Source organism: Mesoplodon mirus (genome assembly GCF_964341445.2).
Source record: "Mesoplodon mirus genome assembly, chromosome: 2".
Taxonomy (NCBI): domain Eukaryota; kingdom Metazoa; phylum Chordata; class Mammalia; order Artiodactyla; family Ziphiidae; genus Mesoplodon; species Mesoplodon mirus.
In genome coordinates, this window is record NC_138977.1 from 226302607 (window position 1) to 226318926 (window position 16320).

The 16320-nt window shown below is 48.9% G+C and overlaps 1 protein-coding gene across 2 annotated transcripts in view; it reads left to right on the top strand.

The window, feature by feature from the left end:
* Window positions 1–16320, top strand: part of DOCK1 (dedicator of cytokinesis 1) — a 540262-nt gene that overhangs the window by 496630 nt on the left and 27312 nt on the right. For both annotated transcript variants that reach the window (XM_082637778.1, XM_082637779.1), the window contains exons 41-46: window positions 3185–3326; window positions 3461–3539; window positions 5322–5406; window positions 8448–8534; window positions 11718–11894; window positions 12889–12972. In XM_082637778.1, coding sequence (XP_082493904.1) covers window positions 3185–3326; window positions 3461–3539; window positions 5322–5406; window positions 8448–8534; window positions 11718–11894; window positions 12889–12972 — 654 coding nt within the window. The remainder of the gene's footprint in view (window positions 1–3184; window positions 3327–3460; window positions 3540–5321; window positions 5407–8447; window positions 8535–11717; window positions 11895–12888; window positions 12973–16320) is intronic.

Sequence of the window (16320 nt, forward strand, 5' to 3'; positions counted from 1 at the left end):
AATCCCATTTGATCATGGTGTATGATCCTTTTAATGTGTTGTTGGATTCTGTTTGCTAGCATTTTGTTGAGGATTCTTACATCTATATTCATCAGTGATATTGGTCTGTAATTTTCTTTTTTTGTAGTATCTTTGTCTGGTTTTGGTGTCAGGGTGTTGTGGCCTCATAGAATGAGTTTGGGGGTGTTCCTTCCTCTGCAATTTTTTGGAAGAGTTTGAGAAGGATGCGTGTTAGCTCTTCTCTAAATGTTTAATAGAATTCACCTGTGAAGCCATCTGGTCCTGGACTTCTGTTTGTTGGAAGATGTTTAATCACCGTTTCAATTTCATTATTTGTGATTGGTCTGTTCATATTTTCTATTTCTTCCTGGTTCAGTCTTGGAAGGTTATACCTTTCTAATAATGTGTCCATTTCTTCCAGGTTGTCCATTTTATTGGCATAGAGTTGCTTGTAGTAGTCTCTTAGGATGCTTTGTATTTCTGGGGTGTCTGTTGTAACTTCTCCTTTTTCATTTCTAATTTTATTTGAGTCCTCTCCCTCTTTTTCTTGATGAGTCTGGCTAAAGGTTTATCAATCTAGTTTATCTTCTCAAAGAACCAGCTTTTAGTTTTATTGATCTTTGCTATTGTTTTCTTTGTTTCTATTTCATTTATTTGTGCTCTGATCTTTATGATTTCTTTCCTTCTGCTAACTTTGGGCTTTGTTTGTTCTTTCTCTGGTTCCTTTAGGTGTAAGGTTAGATGGTTTATTTGAGATTTTTCTTGTCTCTTGAGGTGGGCTTGTATTGCTATAAACTTTCCTCTTAGCACTGCTTTTGCTGCATCCCATGGGTTTTGGATTGTTGTGTTTTCATTGTCATTTGTCTCTATGTAGTTTTTGATTTTCTCTTTGATTTCTTCAGTGATCTCTTTGTTATTTAGTAACATCTTGTTTAGCCTCCAGGTGTTCGTGTTTTTAATGTTTTTTTCCCTGTAATTAATTGATTTCTAATCTCATAGCGCTGTGGTCAGAAAAGATGCTTGATACAATTTCAATTTTCTTAAATTTACCAAGGCTTGATTTGTGACCCAGGATGTGATCTATCCTGGAGAATGTTCTGTGCACACTACAGAAGAAAGTGTAATCTGCTGTTTTTGGATGGAATGTCCTATAAATATCAATTAAATCTATCTGGTCTATTGTGTCATTTAAAGCTTGTGTTTCTTTATTAATTTTCTGTTTGGATGATCTGTCCACTGGTGTAAGTGAGGTGTTAAATTCTGCCACTATTGTTGTGTTACTGTTGATTTCCTCTTTTATAGCTTTTAGCACTTTCCTTATATATTGAGGTGCTCCTATGTTCGGCACATATATTTTTATAATTGTTATATCTTCTTCTTGGATTGATCCCTTGATCATTATGTAGTGTCCTTCCTTGTCTCTTGTAACATTCTTTATTTTAAAGTCCATTTTATCTGATATGAGTATTGCTACTCCAGCTTTCTTTTGATTTCCATTTGCATGGAATATCTTTTTCCATCCCCTAACTCTCAGTCTGTATGTGTCCCTAGGTCTGAAGTGGGTTTCTTATAGACAGCATATATATGGGTCTTGTTTTTTTATCCATTCAACAAGCCTGTGTCTTTTGGTTGGAGTATTTAATCCGTTCATGTTTAAGGTAATTATCAATATGTATGTTCCTGTTACCATTTTCTTAATTGTTTTGCATTTGTTTTTGTAGGTCCTTTTCTTCTCTTGTGTTTCCCACTTAGAGAAGTTCCTTTAGCATTTGTTGTAGAGCTGGTTTAGTGGTACTGGATTCTCTTAGCTTTTGCTTGTCTGTAAAGCTTTTGATTTCTCCATCGAATCTGAAGGAGATCCTTGCCAGGTAGAGTAATATTGGTTGCGGGTTCTTCCCTTTCATCACTTTAAGTATATCGTGCCACTCCCTTCTGGCTTGTAGAGTTTCTGCTGAGAAATCAGCTGTTAACCTTATGGGAGTTCCCTTGTATGTTATTTGTCCTTTTTCCCTTGCTGCTTTCAATAATTTTTATTTGTCTTTAATTTTTGCCAGTTTGATTACTGTGTGTCTCAGTATGTTTCTCCTTGGATTTATCCTGTATGGGACTCTCTGCACTTCCTGGACTTGGGTGGCTATTTCCTTTCCCATGTTAGGGAAGTTTTCAACTATTATCTCTTCAGATATTTTCTCGGGTCCTTTCTCTCTCTCTTCTCCTTCTGGGACCCCTATAATGCGAATGTTGTTGCGTTTAATGTTGTCCCAGATGTCTCTTAGGCTGTCTTCATTTCTTTTCATTCTTTTTTCTTTATTCTTTTCTGCAGCAGTGAATTCCACCATTCTGTCTTCCAGGTCACTTATCCGTTCTTCTGCCTCATTTATTCTGCTGTTGGTTCCTTCTAGTGTATTCTTCATTTCAGTTATTGTATTGTTTATCTCATTTGTAATTCTTCTAAGTCTTTATTAAACATTTCTTGCATCTTCTCAATCTTTGCCTCCATTCTTTTTCCGAGGTCCTGGATCATCTTCACTATGATAATTATTCTGAATTCTTTTTCTGGAAGGTTGCCTATCTCCACTTCATTTAGTTGTTTTTCTGGGGTTTTCTTGTTCCTTCGTCTGGTACATAGCCCTCTGCCTTTTCATCTTGTCTGTCTTTCTGTGAATGTGGTTTTTGTTCCACAGACTGCAGGATTGTAGTTCTTCTTGCTTCTGTCTGCCCTCTGGTGGATGAGGCTATCTCTCCCTTGAATTCTTTCTGGCAGGATGGAAACTACTTAATTAGGGCCTACCTGGGGTGCGGGGGGAGATGATATGGACACCATTCTCCTCCATTTGCCTTGGTGCCTTTACCCTGTCTGACCATTTCATGCCCACTAGTGTGTGGGGTTCAGTCATTCACTTGGTTTCTCATGGTTTTGTAAATTGATTGCTACTGTTAAGACTGAAATGTACTACCAGACTTCAGTAACATCATCTTTAGTGCTTCTTAAACAGTATTAACTTACCTGGCTTCTGTTCCTGTGTTCTTGATTAGTAAGATCACCACAATTACAAGCTGTTCTTCAATTCAGTGACATTTTAAAAAAAACTGTCAAGCCCCTTTTGGAGACCAATGCCTTTATGTGTGAACTTTTCCTGGCCCTTCCCCTGGGGTGTTATTTAATGAATGTCGCTGTTTCCAGGGGAAAGTTTTCATTTACCGAGGGAAGGAGTATGAACGCCGGGAAGATTTTGAAGCTCGGCTATTAACTCAGTTTCCAAATGCTGAGAAAATGAAGACAACATCTCCACCAGGCGACGATATTAAAAACTCTGCTGGCCAGTGTATCCTTTCAGACAACCATGTCGGATATAAAATGATGGCGATGTCGTTTGTTTGGATGGTTGGGTGTACGTGGGACCTTGCTCCTGGCTAATGACCTCACTGCCTTACGCTCCTTAACCCCCTTGACCTTCAGATATTCAGTGCTTTACAGTAAAGCCCAAACTCGATTTGCCCCCTAAATTTCACAGGCCTGTGTCGGAGCAGATTGTAAGGTAACATCTTCCTTACCCAACATGAGGGTGGTGAGAGGCGTACACGGATCGCTTCTTCATAATTTCACATCTCAGAGGGTGGATGTCAGCCTTTGATTAACTTTTCAGATGCTCTTTCTGTTTTACTTCGAAAAGCAAGGGAAGTTAGTCATGTTCAGCATCAAAGATGGGGGAAGGAAGATGTGAACACATGTGGCCGGGAGGGCGCAAGGCTGTTCCTTATACCTGAGATTGGAAGACAGGGAAAGTCAGGGGGAGAAAGGGATACTCTGGGCTCCTTTTGAGCCACCAGGTGAGAGACCCCCTGTAGACCTTTTCTCCAGGGCTCAGGCCCTGCCCCACACCCCACAGATCTGAGTCTGTGTGCTTGTGGTGTGGCCTGAGCATTTGGATCCCAGAAGGCAGGAATAGGGATTCAGACATGTGCCCGTGATGGAGAACCAGGTGGGGGGTGAGAAGAAGCCTTCACCCCTACAACAGGGTGATTACATAATATGGGATTTGGAGGTGGAATTGGGGGGTTTTTTGGGGGGTTTTTTTTGGTTTTTTTTGCGGTACGGGGGCCTCTCACTGTTGTGGCCTCTCCTGTTGCGGAGCACAGGCTCCGGACGCACAGGCTCAGCGGCCATGGCTCATGGGCCCAGCTGCTCCGCGGCATGTGGGATCCTCCTGGACCGGGGCATGAACCCGTGTCCCCTGCATCGGCAGGTGGACTCTCAACCGCTGCGCCACCAGGGAAGCCCCTGGAGGTGGATTTTAAAACTCACAGGCCAACTGTCCAAATTTGAGTGAGATTCTCTGCATCTACATTGAATTGCCCCTGACTTAGCAGTGGTGTAGAAACACCTACACTATATGTCTCTTTGATATGAAGAATTTTCTTTTCTGTTTGATCCATGTACTGGTGAAAAACAATTAACCTCTTTGATGGCCTAATAATGCTCAGGATCTGCTTATTTTATATCCTGAAGTTTGATGGATTGGGTTCTTCTACAAAATTCACTACCATTTCTTTAACCTTTCATCAGCAAACATGGGAAATAAACCAGGACTTGGTTTATTGATGGATGATGCCTTTCATAAGGCTTAGACTTTAAGTCTTGAAACATTTTTTTCTCAGAGAGACATGAAACACTAGTGAACTGTAGTGTATGCTCAGATATTTCCCTTTGATGTGGGGTGCCCACCTGCGTTTCAGCGCAGCGGGGTGAGTGAGCCTCCCAGCCTGCCTCTGGGTTGTGCGTGAAACCCACCCCCTCCCCAGGGGAGGAAGGTACAGTCTGCATCTTATGTATGCCACCGTTGGTGGTTGCCAAATCTGCCTTTTGTAGATCTGAAATTAAAGTATACAAGACCTTTTTAAAAATAAGACATATTTTAAAATTTTTAATAACTTATTAGATTAAATTATTTAATAAATTAATTGTTGAATTATGAATTCAAATTTTAAATAATAAACGCATAAATGGAGAATGAAGGCCTTTTCCCCCTCTCCTTTGCTTCACCTTTTCTGTTTTTGCCGGTTTCACCCTTACTCAGCATCTCTTCCCCCTTGAGCATTGTCAGGGACAGAGAAGAGGCAAAAATTCAAGGTAATTTTTCCACCTGCCAACGTCTCTCTTCTGAGGCTGGTGGGGAAAGAAGGCCCAGCTGTCGCTCCAGGTCAAGGCTGGAGATGTTTTAAGGGATGCAGTGACCTACAGGGAGACCGGATCCCATGTCTAAAAGCAAATCGGCTGCTCTTCTGGTTAAATGTCTAATGATTTCTCTATCTCTGTACAGTTTTTACAGAGTAAACGAGGTCCAGCGATTTGAATATTCTCGTCCGATCCGCAAGGGAGAGAAAAACCCAGACAACGAATTTGCGGTAAAAAAAAAACCACCCCCAAACTCTTGCTCCGACTAACAAAACTGCGCATGGAAAAGTGCGTTCTCGAAGGCTCCCGCAGTGCAGGATTGAATGCCTTTGCGTGTTATGTGCAGAGATCCTAGCATATTACCCATTCAAATTTAGTGAAATGACGACCATTTCACACATAGTATCACTAAGGTGCTTGTGATACTGTAAGAAGGTAACGAGTGCTTTGGAGTGTTTCCGTGCTCGGAGCACACTTGCTTGCCTCCTGCGTGTATCTGAGTCTTCCCCTGTGCCCTGGGTCCTGGGGCAGGTGCTGATGTCTCAGTTATAAATAAGCTCTCGGAGGTGCCGAGTGCTTACGTGGCTCTCTGCAGGGGACAAGCAGTCAGGAGGTGAGTTGGGCTCACTATCCAGTGCCCGCACCTGAACTTCACCGTGGCCGGAACAGGGTCCCTGCGGGCACAGCTGAATACCAGGCCTCCTTGTATGTTGAGCAGCATCCCGGACCACTACCCACTAGGTGCCAGCTAGAGCCTCCCCGGTTTTGACAGTGAATCACAAGTGTTTCCACGCACTGCTGAAAACATCTGTGCCTTGTTGAAGACACTGCATTAGAGTCATAGAAATGTTAACACAGATTCTTGGAACCTTTTAAAAAATATACATACAGCTGCTTTAATGGATTCCATTTTGGAAAGGCATGAAAGAAAGCATAGCTTTTTAATTTTTTAATTAATGAATTAATTTTTATTTTTGAAGTAGAAAAGAATAGCTTTATTGCTTTACCAGGCAAAGGGGGCCACAAGGGGCTAATGCCCTCAAAACTGTATGTTGAAAGCATAGTTTTATTTATTTATTTATTTTGAATGTTAACGTTTCTCTCTCCTCCTGCCCTGAAAAACCTCTTCTGGAAATCCCTAGATAGGCCCCTATTTCAAGGTGGCATTAGCCCCGAGGACCCCTGGCGGGGACCTTGTCTGCAGGTATCTGGGGGTGCAGGGGGTCAAAGTTGAACTAGCCCCATGCTGCTGACCCAAAGGGAAGCTCAGAGCACTTTCAGCAAAGTTGCCTTCCACCCACCCTCCCTTCGAAGCCCTGTTTCCTATAATCTTTTGATCCCCAGGGTGACGCGTGTGGGTCTCCAGGCACAGCCCCTGAAAGGCCCCTCCCTTCCCTTCCCGAGCCCACTTTCCTGTGTGTCAACTAGGATCTTGGAGTCGGGAAATTCTAAGGCTGTCCCCAGTTTCATCCCTGGCTCTTTCAAAACCAAAACCCTATTTCTCGGTTAGTGTGGCATCCTGAACCTGTTGGGTGACTCGTGTCACTGTGGCACCCCCTGCAGTGATGAGAGAGGCAAGGCCCCACCTAGACACCCACACCGGGGCTGGGCTTTCTGAGCCGTCTCTGTTCTGGTCATCACAGCAATAGCTCTGTCATTTCTGTAGCATCCTGGCTGCAGGATGTATGGCCGGTTCTTGAATTTCCTGCAGGCCTCTCACGTCTCGCGGCGACGTACGTTCTTATCCTGTGAAGGAAGAGACACAAGGAGGTCGAGCAAATTGCCGACAGTTGCGCAGCCATTCTAGGCAGAGCTAAGAATAACCACGGCTCCTGAACTCCGGAGCTGCGCTAAGCCTTAGAGGCTGGGCTGCTTCTAAATGGCCCAGAAATCCCCTAATGGTCCCGTTAGGTTCTCACACACAGATGAGGCTTTCAGAAGCCACGGGATTTAGTCCTTCACATGCTTGACAAAGCCCCAGGCTTTCAGATCAGCGCAGGGGGTTCGGTGGTAAGGGGAGGCCAGGCTGGGGCCTGCTGCAGGGAGCCTGGCTCCCAGGGCCTGGGTGCTGGGAAAGCTGCCCTGCCAGGCCAGCCCGGGAGCTCAGAGCAGCTTGGTGCCTCCAAACCTGGCCACGCATGAAGTCCTGAAACCCAGAGCCAGCAAGGAGGAGGGATCCAGAGACAGGGTCAGCGTGGAAACCGAAGGCCCCCCCCACCGGGGATGCTGGGGTTAGTGGGGTGCAGTGCAGCCTGCTGTTTCCAGGCCGGTGCCTGAGCCAGCAGCCCCTGGGGGCAGCAGGAGCCTTGGCTGTGTCCCTGGGGCCTCGGCCAGGTCCTTCCCCTCTCGCAGCCTGGAATCTGAGGTTTGGAGAAAATGCTTTCTAAATGCCAGCCGGTTTTCTGGAAATGTTGACAATCCGTTATGCCACCTTTTTATATCTGGATCACTATGGACAGACTCAGACTGCTCAGTGATCCTGTTACTGGGAGGTGTACCAGGCAAAGGCTGCTACCAGCTAGACATCCCGCAGTAGGAGGTGGGATGAAAGGTTACGGTTCACCCCTGCAGCGGAGTTCTGTGCAACCATTAAAGTGGGGTGGAGTTACATTTATTGGCTTTCAACAACTTCCCGCAACATGTACTATACCATTTTAGGAAGAATACATTTTCATTGAATATACACACTAGTTAATGCTTAGTAAGAAGCCTTGAACCCCAGATAGTAAAAGGTTAGGTTGCCATCTTTAGGTATTGAGTGATTTTTCTGCCTTCTATTTCCATCTCTTCATTTTCTGATGTAAATATATATGTTACGCCAAAAAAAGAAAAAAATTCATCATTAAAATACTGACTGATTTTATTAGAATGTTGAGAGGTCACTTTTATGAAGCCCAGTCTTCCTCAATGGACTTGCATCTTCAAGTTTCTTTTGAACACTAAGTAAGGCTAACATAAAGCTCATTGGAGCCTTTCCAAAAATCTGTTTGCTCAGAGGGAACCTCCCTCGTGTGGACGTATATATTCTCCCCTTCTATTGTATTTTCTTGGCCAAATCCCAGGGAGATGGGCACCGTTGGCCAGGGAACAGGGGGCCGCGGTGTCCTGTGTAGCAGTCTGGCAATTCAGCAGAGCATGGCCTGTGAGGTGTTCCCTGGGTGGCTGGTGACCTTGCCTCCCAGACCCTTGCAAATCCCCGTGAGGACAGAAGCTGTCATCTACCTGCAGCATCCTTCTCCTAACAAGTGTCCTGTGTGTGTTCCCTTTGCAGAATATGTGGATCGAAAGGACCATATACACAACTGCGTATAAATTGCCTGGCATTTTAAGGTGGTTTGAGGTCAAATCTGTTTTCATGGTAAGCGCACCCCACAGGAGTAAGGAACTGCCCGTCACCCCCTCTTCTACCGTCTGGCACGGCCTCTTCCCCGGGCGTGTCATCTGGTCACTGTGGCCGGCAGGCATGCTTCAGACCCCCCACATCAGGCTTAACCCAGAATCACTGTCCCCGTCCACGAATACTGCGGTGGAAATGCCGTGTAATCACAACCTCCTCTAGCGTAGAAAGGAACCAGAGCTAAGATTTCATTTCTTCTTACAAAATATTTAAATCTCGTCTTCACTGTGCTGTTTTGACAGTTCTTTCTGTTACCGAAATGAAAAGTTTGACAAATTCCAATTTACATACGCTTTGGAAGATCTTTCTTCCTGATGGTTTTATTGCCATTTACATGACAAACAACTTGATTAATAGTACTTGCTCGTTTTCAAGTAAAAATAGCTTGAGAATATACCCCTCACCCACACTTTTTAAAGAAATAATGACCTGCATCTCATTAGCTAAACTTTGCCTTGGTGATGAGCGATCGGACAGTTCCCGTCACAGGAACCAGAGTTAGGCAGAAGGTTCTTACTGAATGTATAGCAGCAGCAGCGTGACAATTGCCGGTATAACAAGGTCTGGTTGGAGTATGTATGCTCTGTCATGTGTCTCGATGCCTTTGGTGTTCACCTGGCAGGATCCTAACCAGAGGGGTGGTACCCACTGTTCAGTTTGCCACGAGGCCCCTTGGAAACTCCTGCTTCTGCCCTAGGACGTGGCTGGCGCCTGTCTCCCCAGCCTTGTTTCCACTCCTGACCTTCGTCCATGCCAGTTGAGCTCTGGCTGACCTCTCCCTGACCTCTGAGCTCAGTTGACCTCTCCCTGAGCATATGCCTGTGGTCAGCTGCATCCCATCCCCATCTCCAGCGCCCCCTCCTCCTGCTCTGAAGCCCTAGGGCTCTGTGCCCCCCTCCTCACCCCCAGAGGGCGCCTCTACTTCCTGTGTCCCCGGAGACCCCACTCTGTCCCCCGCTAGCACCCAGGCAGGCCCTGACCTCTGGAAGGCTCAGGAGACGTGGCAGATGGCAGAAATGCAAGCCTTTGCTGGCACCATTTGGAGCTGGTGATGTACATGCGGGAGACCACGGGACAGGAGACCCTTCCGTAAACAGGCACCACTCCTATCCTCCTAATGCCTCTTCCCATAAGCCCTTTGTAATCGGGGATTCCGTGAGCCACCCCGGATGCGCGAGGATGCGTGAGGATGGTGCTTAACAGCTCGACGTGGCGAGGGCGGAGACCTGATTTTCTATAAGGATGTGGCTCTGACACGGGCTATGCTTGCCCTTTTTTTTTTTTTTTGGTACACGGGCCTCTCACTTTTGCGGCCTCTCCCGCTGCGGAGCACAGGCTCCGGACGCACAGGCCCAGCGGCCATGGCTCACGGGCCCAGCCACTCCGCGGCATGTGGGATCCTCCTGGACCGGGGCCCAAACCCGCATCCCTTGCATCGGCAGGCGGACTCCCAACCGCTGCGCCACCAGGGAAGCCCTATGCTTGCCCTTTTTAATGAACGAAGAAAGCTGGAGGCCGAATAATCCCAGGATGGCAGGACTGTAATAATCCTGCTGTCCGCACCCCTGGCCCCGCCATTGCTGGAACAGACCAGCACGGGATACTGCGAGGGCAGCAGCTGACCCGCTTGGTTTGATAAAGCTAGGACACGGCTCGCTCTTGCGGCAAACGGGATCAGCGACAGGGAGTTAGCCGTCAGTCAAGATGGAATTCTGCCCTGGAGAGTCCATTTGGCGAAGTCACGTGTCTGGGATGGTGCATTCCAGGGTCTGATAAAGCCAGGTGTGGGGTGAACACAAAGGCCCTAGGGTACGTGTTGTTTGGGGTGCACGTGCTACCAGGGGGCACCCTTAGCAGCCAGCACACGGTCGGCCACCTCTTTGCGTGTTACCTCCTCTCCATCAGGTCACCTCTCCGGCAGGTGCTCGCCGGTGACGACTGAGGGTGTCGTTCTAGGATCTCACTGTTCTCTGAACATCTCTGCACCTCCAACCCCCCTCTCTCTACCTCTCAGACAATCCCCAGGGGCTGTAGAAGGAGAAAACAGGCTGCTCTGCTTTGCCATTTGCTAAAGACACCCTAGGGTCCCCGGCACAGGTGGGGACCCGTCCCACTTCCCTCGAGGAAGGGAAGGATCAGATTATCATGTGTTGTGGTCACCCTTGGACGTGGCTCCAGGGCCCAGCCTAGGGTCTGTTAGCGCCAGGCCTGGTGGGAAGGTGGTGTCATTGTTTTAAACGCGGACGAATCCTCCTGACACCTGCGGGCTGAGCCGCAGAGGAGCGCGGGGCGGAGCTGAGCCAGAGAGGAGCGCGGGGCGGGGCTGAGCCAGAGAGGAGCGCGGGGCGGGGCCTCGCCGGGCCCTTCAGGGGCCCCCAGAGGAAGGAGGGCCCTGGCGGTGTGGGCAGAGGTGCAGGAGCGGCGGCGAAGTGGGCCCGTGCTGGCTCGCCCTGCCTCCTGCTCTGAGGGTCCTGCTGACCAGTGGCGGGTTTGCAAGGGAGGCCCGTGAGGTCCAGCCGAAGTGGTGACCACCGGGCGGGGGGAGCTCTTCCTTCCTAGGAGGGCGTGTGGCCTCCTGCGGAGACCACGGCAGGACCCCTCTGGCCCTCCCCCGCCTCCCTAACCAAGCAAGTCCAGGGACAAAGCGCCCAGATCTCCTGCCTCAGGGACAGGGAGAGATTGCTCAAGATTCCTTAAGACAAGCAACGAACAAGGCCATAGTGAAAAGCCCTGCTTTGTGAGGCACGTAGACCGTGCTCAAGCGCCACTCAGGGCTGTGTTTTCCTGGGATGACCATACGTGTACGTATGCACACATGCGCGCACACACACACACCTACACACATGCATGGGCACACACATTCCCCAGGACTAGGTGACCTCGCGTTGTGCCTTTGGAATTTGCAGGTGGGGACAGGTCTATGGAAACACATAAAGATCCTAAAATGCCCGGCTTCTCTTGGCTGAGTGATGAGGGGCCTCACCCCAAGAAGCCACTGGGAAGAGAAGTGCATGGAGGGTAGGAAGCCTGCCCCACTCGGAAATGTGTGTCCTCTGACGAGGAGCCAGAGGCATCAGCAGAGGCCCTGGGAGGACGGGGACGCGGCGGCTGGCCCGATGTCATCCCGTCCTCCCCCTTCCGCAGGTGGAGATCAGCCCCCTGGAGAACGCCATCGAGACCATGCAGCTGACGAACGACAAGATAAACAGCATGGTGCAGCAGCACCTGGACGACCCCAGCCTCCCTGTCAACCCCCTCTCCATGCTCCTGAACGGCATCGTGGACCCCGCCGTCATGGGAGGCTTTGCAAATTATGAAAAGGCAAGTGACACGCCAGCTTCCTCTTTCCAGCCCTGTCCTGGGACAGACTGTCTCCAAGCCTGGAAACCACCATGGTCTCACTGAGCGAGCTCCGTGGTGACTGAGCCCGGGCCAGGCCGCCCAGAGGCAGCCTCTGCAGCCTCCCGATGGTCAAAGCCCCACCCCAGGCCCGGCCAGCCTGGGCATTGTCCCCTCATCTTCACCCCGCACCGGGCTGTGCTAACGGAGCTCTAGAGAGTGACCCTCGTGACTGCCCAGAGGCCTGGGATCATTAAAGGCCAAAAGATACAGTTTCGGTGAAAGACAAAAGACTTAGAATATTTAAAATGGATGGGAGGCTGGTGCAGTGGGGACAGCCAGCTGGTCTCCCTGGAAAATATCTCAGTGAGATCAGGCAGAAGCTGAAGATCATGGGATGTGCTCTAGACAAGGGGTCTGCGCTACAGCCGCCGCCTGATTTTGTAAATCAAGTTTGGGACGTGGCCACGGCCGTTCTCTTACTTGGTGTCTGTGGCTGTTTTCCTGATACAACAGTGGCAGAGTTGAGGCCCTTCACAGAAAAGGTTTGCTGCCCCCTGGTCTAGACAAAGTGAAAAGTGAAGCAGAAGGGGCTCTGCCTGAAAGTGGGCTGTGAGGTGAAACTGCCCTGGACGGAGAGGTGATACTGTGTTCCAGCTGCCTTCAGCTTTAGGACGGACCCAGGATGGGGGTCAGGGGCACGAGAGCAGCTGGGGAGCTACCTCCCAGCGAAGTAAGTGACCCGGGTCAGTGTGGCTTTGCTGGGCTCCATGGACGGGGCCGCCACAGTGAGTGAACAAAGTCCATTTGTTGTGCTGAGCTTACTGGATGTTTTGCTGGGGTAGGGTCCAGCCCTGGGGGGAATGAGCTGGGTGATGGCCAGGCTGTGCGTCTGTTTCACACACAGCTCCCTCCCCAGGCCTGGTGTACAAAAACGTGTGCTGGTGTACTAAGTGGCTCTCCCTGTCTCCACCAGGCCTTCTTTACAGAGCGGTACCTGCAGGAGCACCCCGAGGCCCACGAAAAGATCGAGAAGCTCAAGGACCTGATTGCATGGCAGGTAAATGTCCAGCGGCAGCTGCAGGGCCCGAGGCGGGGAAAGTGGAGTCTGGGACCAGATCCACCAGGGCCACCTTGGCACACCTGCCAGCCGCCACGGAGGACCCTGGACATCAGCCAGAGCACCTGTGACCATGTTTGTCCCGGATAAACCCATTCACCACTGCCGTGATTAACTCGACCCCTGGTTGTAGTCATGCATTTGAACACCTAGAAAGTTCTGTCTTGCAAATGAGCCTGGTCTGTTTCCTCCCCTCGGTCAGTGCAGTGCCTGCTGGAAAATCTTTGTCTGGTATCAACAGAACGGAACATCACGGGCAAGGTCAGGAAACGGTGATGCCCTAGAGACCGTGGCTCCAGCCTGTCCTGGGAGGGCACTCGAGCTGATGCCATCGGCACGAGAGGTGGGGATGGGGAACCGCCGAGCACCCACCCTCCTGTTCCCCCTGCCGGTGGTCAGGGTTGGGGAAAGAGGTCCTCATTTCTGTTTCCCCAGCTGTAATTCTGCATATCCTTTGGCTTTTCTGCTTGTGCTCCTGAGGCCTTCTGAGTCTTTCCTTAGCGGGACATGGTCTGGAAAGGCTGGGCAGCTCTGGAGGGTGTCCTGGGCTCCATTGGAAGTTCCCTTTTCTTGTGTCTGGGCTTCTGGAGCTTTCATGAGCCTGGAGGTGGAGGGGACATCCAGACCCAATTCCCGTGGGAGCTCTGCCTACTTGCTCTGGACTTTGGACAACTTGCTTCTTTAAGCTTCCTTTTCTCACGTGGGAGGCAAAGAGAGTGCTGCTTACCTACACCCCACACGCCAGGCCGCGGGAAGAGGGCTGAGGAAGGCAGAGGCCAGGGTCTCCCTGTGCCTGGGCAGCATCCCGCCCTAGCCCAGGGGTCCCAGGCTGTGACCAGTGCTCCATGGCCGCTTTGCTCCCAGCCTCCCTGGAGCCTCACCAGCCTCCCTTGGAGCCTCACCGTCCTGGCTTCATCATCAGCACACGGGCTGTCTGACCTGTTAGGGTGGAGTGGGGCTGAGTTTTGGTTTCAAGCCTAATTACAAGTATTTATTTTATATCTATAAAATATATATGGATATTGCTGTGATAAAATTTATGTAACATAAAATTTACCACCTTAGTCATTTTTCTGTGCACAGTCCAGTGGCGTCAAGTATGTCCCCATCGTGGTGCAGCCATCACCACCATCCATCTCCAGAACCTTTTCATCCTGCAAAGCCACCGTGTACCCAGTAAACAATACCTCTCCACTCTCCCACCCCTGGAAACCACCATCCTACTTTCTGTCTCTATGCATTTGATTATTCCGGGGACCTCATGTAAGTGGAATAATACATTGTCCTTTTGTGACGGGCTTATTCCACTTGACGTAATGTTTTTCAGGTTCATCTGTGTTGTAACGTGTCAGAATTTCATTCCTTTTTAAGGCTGAAGAGTATTCCACTGTCTGTATAGACCACTTTTTACTTATCTGTTCATTCGCTGACGGACACTTGGGTTGCGTCCACTTTTGCTATTGTAAATGATGTTATAATGAACGTGGGTGTACAAATATCTCTTCTGCTTCCTGCTTTCACTTCTTTTGGGTATATACCCAGAAGTGGATTGTTGGATCATATAAGTCTATTTTTAATTTCTTGAGGAAGCACTGTATTGTTTTCCACAGCAGCTGCAGTATTTTCCATTCCCACCAATAATCATGCAGGATGGTTCCAGTTTCGCCTCATCCTCATCAACATTTGTTAGTTTTTGGTTTTCTTTTTGTTTGTTTGTTTTATAGCTGCCATCCTAATGGGTGTGACTTTGCCACAAATCCGTAGGCATTTGATATCAATTTGCCTTGGAATTCTTCTGGGATAAGACACCCTGGGAGCTGAATTTAAGGGAACTTTTTGGCCATGATGGCTTCTTTGCACAAGATGTAAGCCTCAGGTAGGCAGTCTCCCTCTGTTACTAAAAAAGAGAGAGAGAATTTAAAGGTCTGAATGATTCCATTTTAGATGTTGTAAAAACCAAAGTGTACAAAATTCAAAACTCCCCTGAAAGCTATATAAAACCATTGCTACACAAAAACTAGTTTGGTCTGCAAAAGTTCTATTGATTTTTTTTTTTTACTGTAAGCTTTTACAGAAAATTGGATTTTAAGAGTTTCAAGCCCTACAGAAGAAAATAATTTGCTCCCCAGAGAGAACTTGATGTCAGCACTATGTCATCACCCCTAATAAGTATATTAAAGGATGGATTTTAAAGTAGCTCACAGGAAAGTCGGGGGAAAAAAATCTGTTTTCTAGCCACTTCATTAAATCAAAGAGTGATGAAAAATACATATTCAAAACATTACCTGTGGGCTTTCCTGGTGGCGCAGTGGTTGAGAGTCCGCCTGCCGATGCAGGGGACACGGGTTCATGCCCCGGTCCGGGAAGATCCCACATGCCGCGGAGCAGCTGGGCCCGTGAGCCATGGCCGCTGGGCCTGCGCGTCCGGAGCCTGTGCTCCGCAGCGGGAGAGGCCACAACAGTGAGAGGCCCGTGTACCGCAAAAAAAAAAAAAAAAAAACCATTACCTGTGATCTTGCTTTCATTTGCAAATGTTTTGAAGACCCATCTTTTAATATCAGTAATTGAGTCATACGGTCATTAAAAATAAGAAGTTTGGGGTTATCGGAATGCTTTCTTCTGGTTTTGTGTTAATTGGTTTGGTTTGGGTTTTTTCCTGAAAACTCCATCAGGGCAAAGTGAGGTTTTCCTCCTGGGAATCCGAAGGGTTCCTTGGCAGGGTTTCCATTACTGATGCCTAAAATCATTTGTGAAGGCTGGTTATTAAGGCCCAGGCAGCTCCTGGCTCTGCTGTTGCCGTTGCTGAAACAGAGGGTGCTGATCCCCTCGCAGGCAGGAGCTGGGGTCGGGTGCAGGCTGCCTGGGGCCTCTTCTAGGTTTGCGGCTGACACCAGGTCAGCAGTGAGCGCCAGCCCCTTCCTCAAAGGCACAGCTCCATCTTTCCCCACACGCAGCTGTCTTGTTGGGCAGCCCTGCTGTGTGTCCAAAGATGAATCCATGTAGACTCATATGAAACCACTGTGGTGCGTGCATATTTCTTTTTTTTTTAATTTATTTAATTTATTATTTTTAGCTATGTTGGGTCTTCGTTGCTGCGCGCGGGCTTTCTCTAGTTGCGGCGAGCGGGGGCTACTCTTCATTGCGGTGCACGGGCTTCTCATTGCGGTGGCTTCTCTCCTTCTGGAGCACGGGCTCTAGGCATACGGGCTTCAGTAATTGCAGAACACGGGCTCCAGTAGTTGTGGCACGCGGGCTCAGTAGTTGCGGCACACGGGCTCAGTTGCTTCG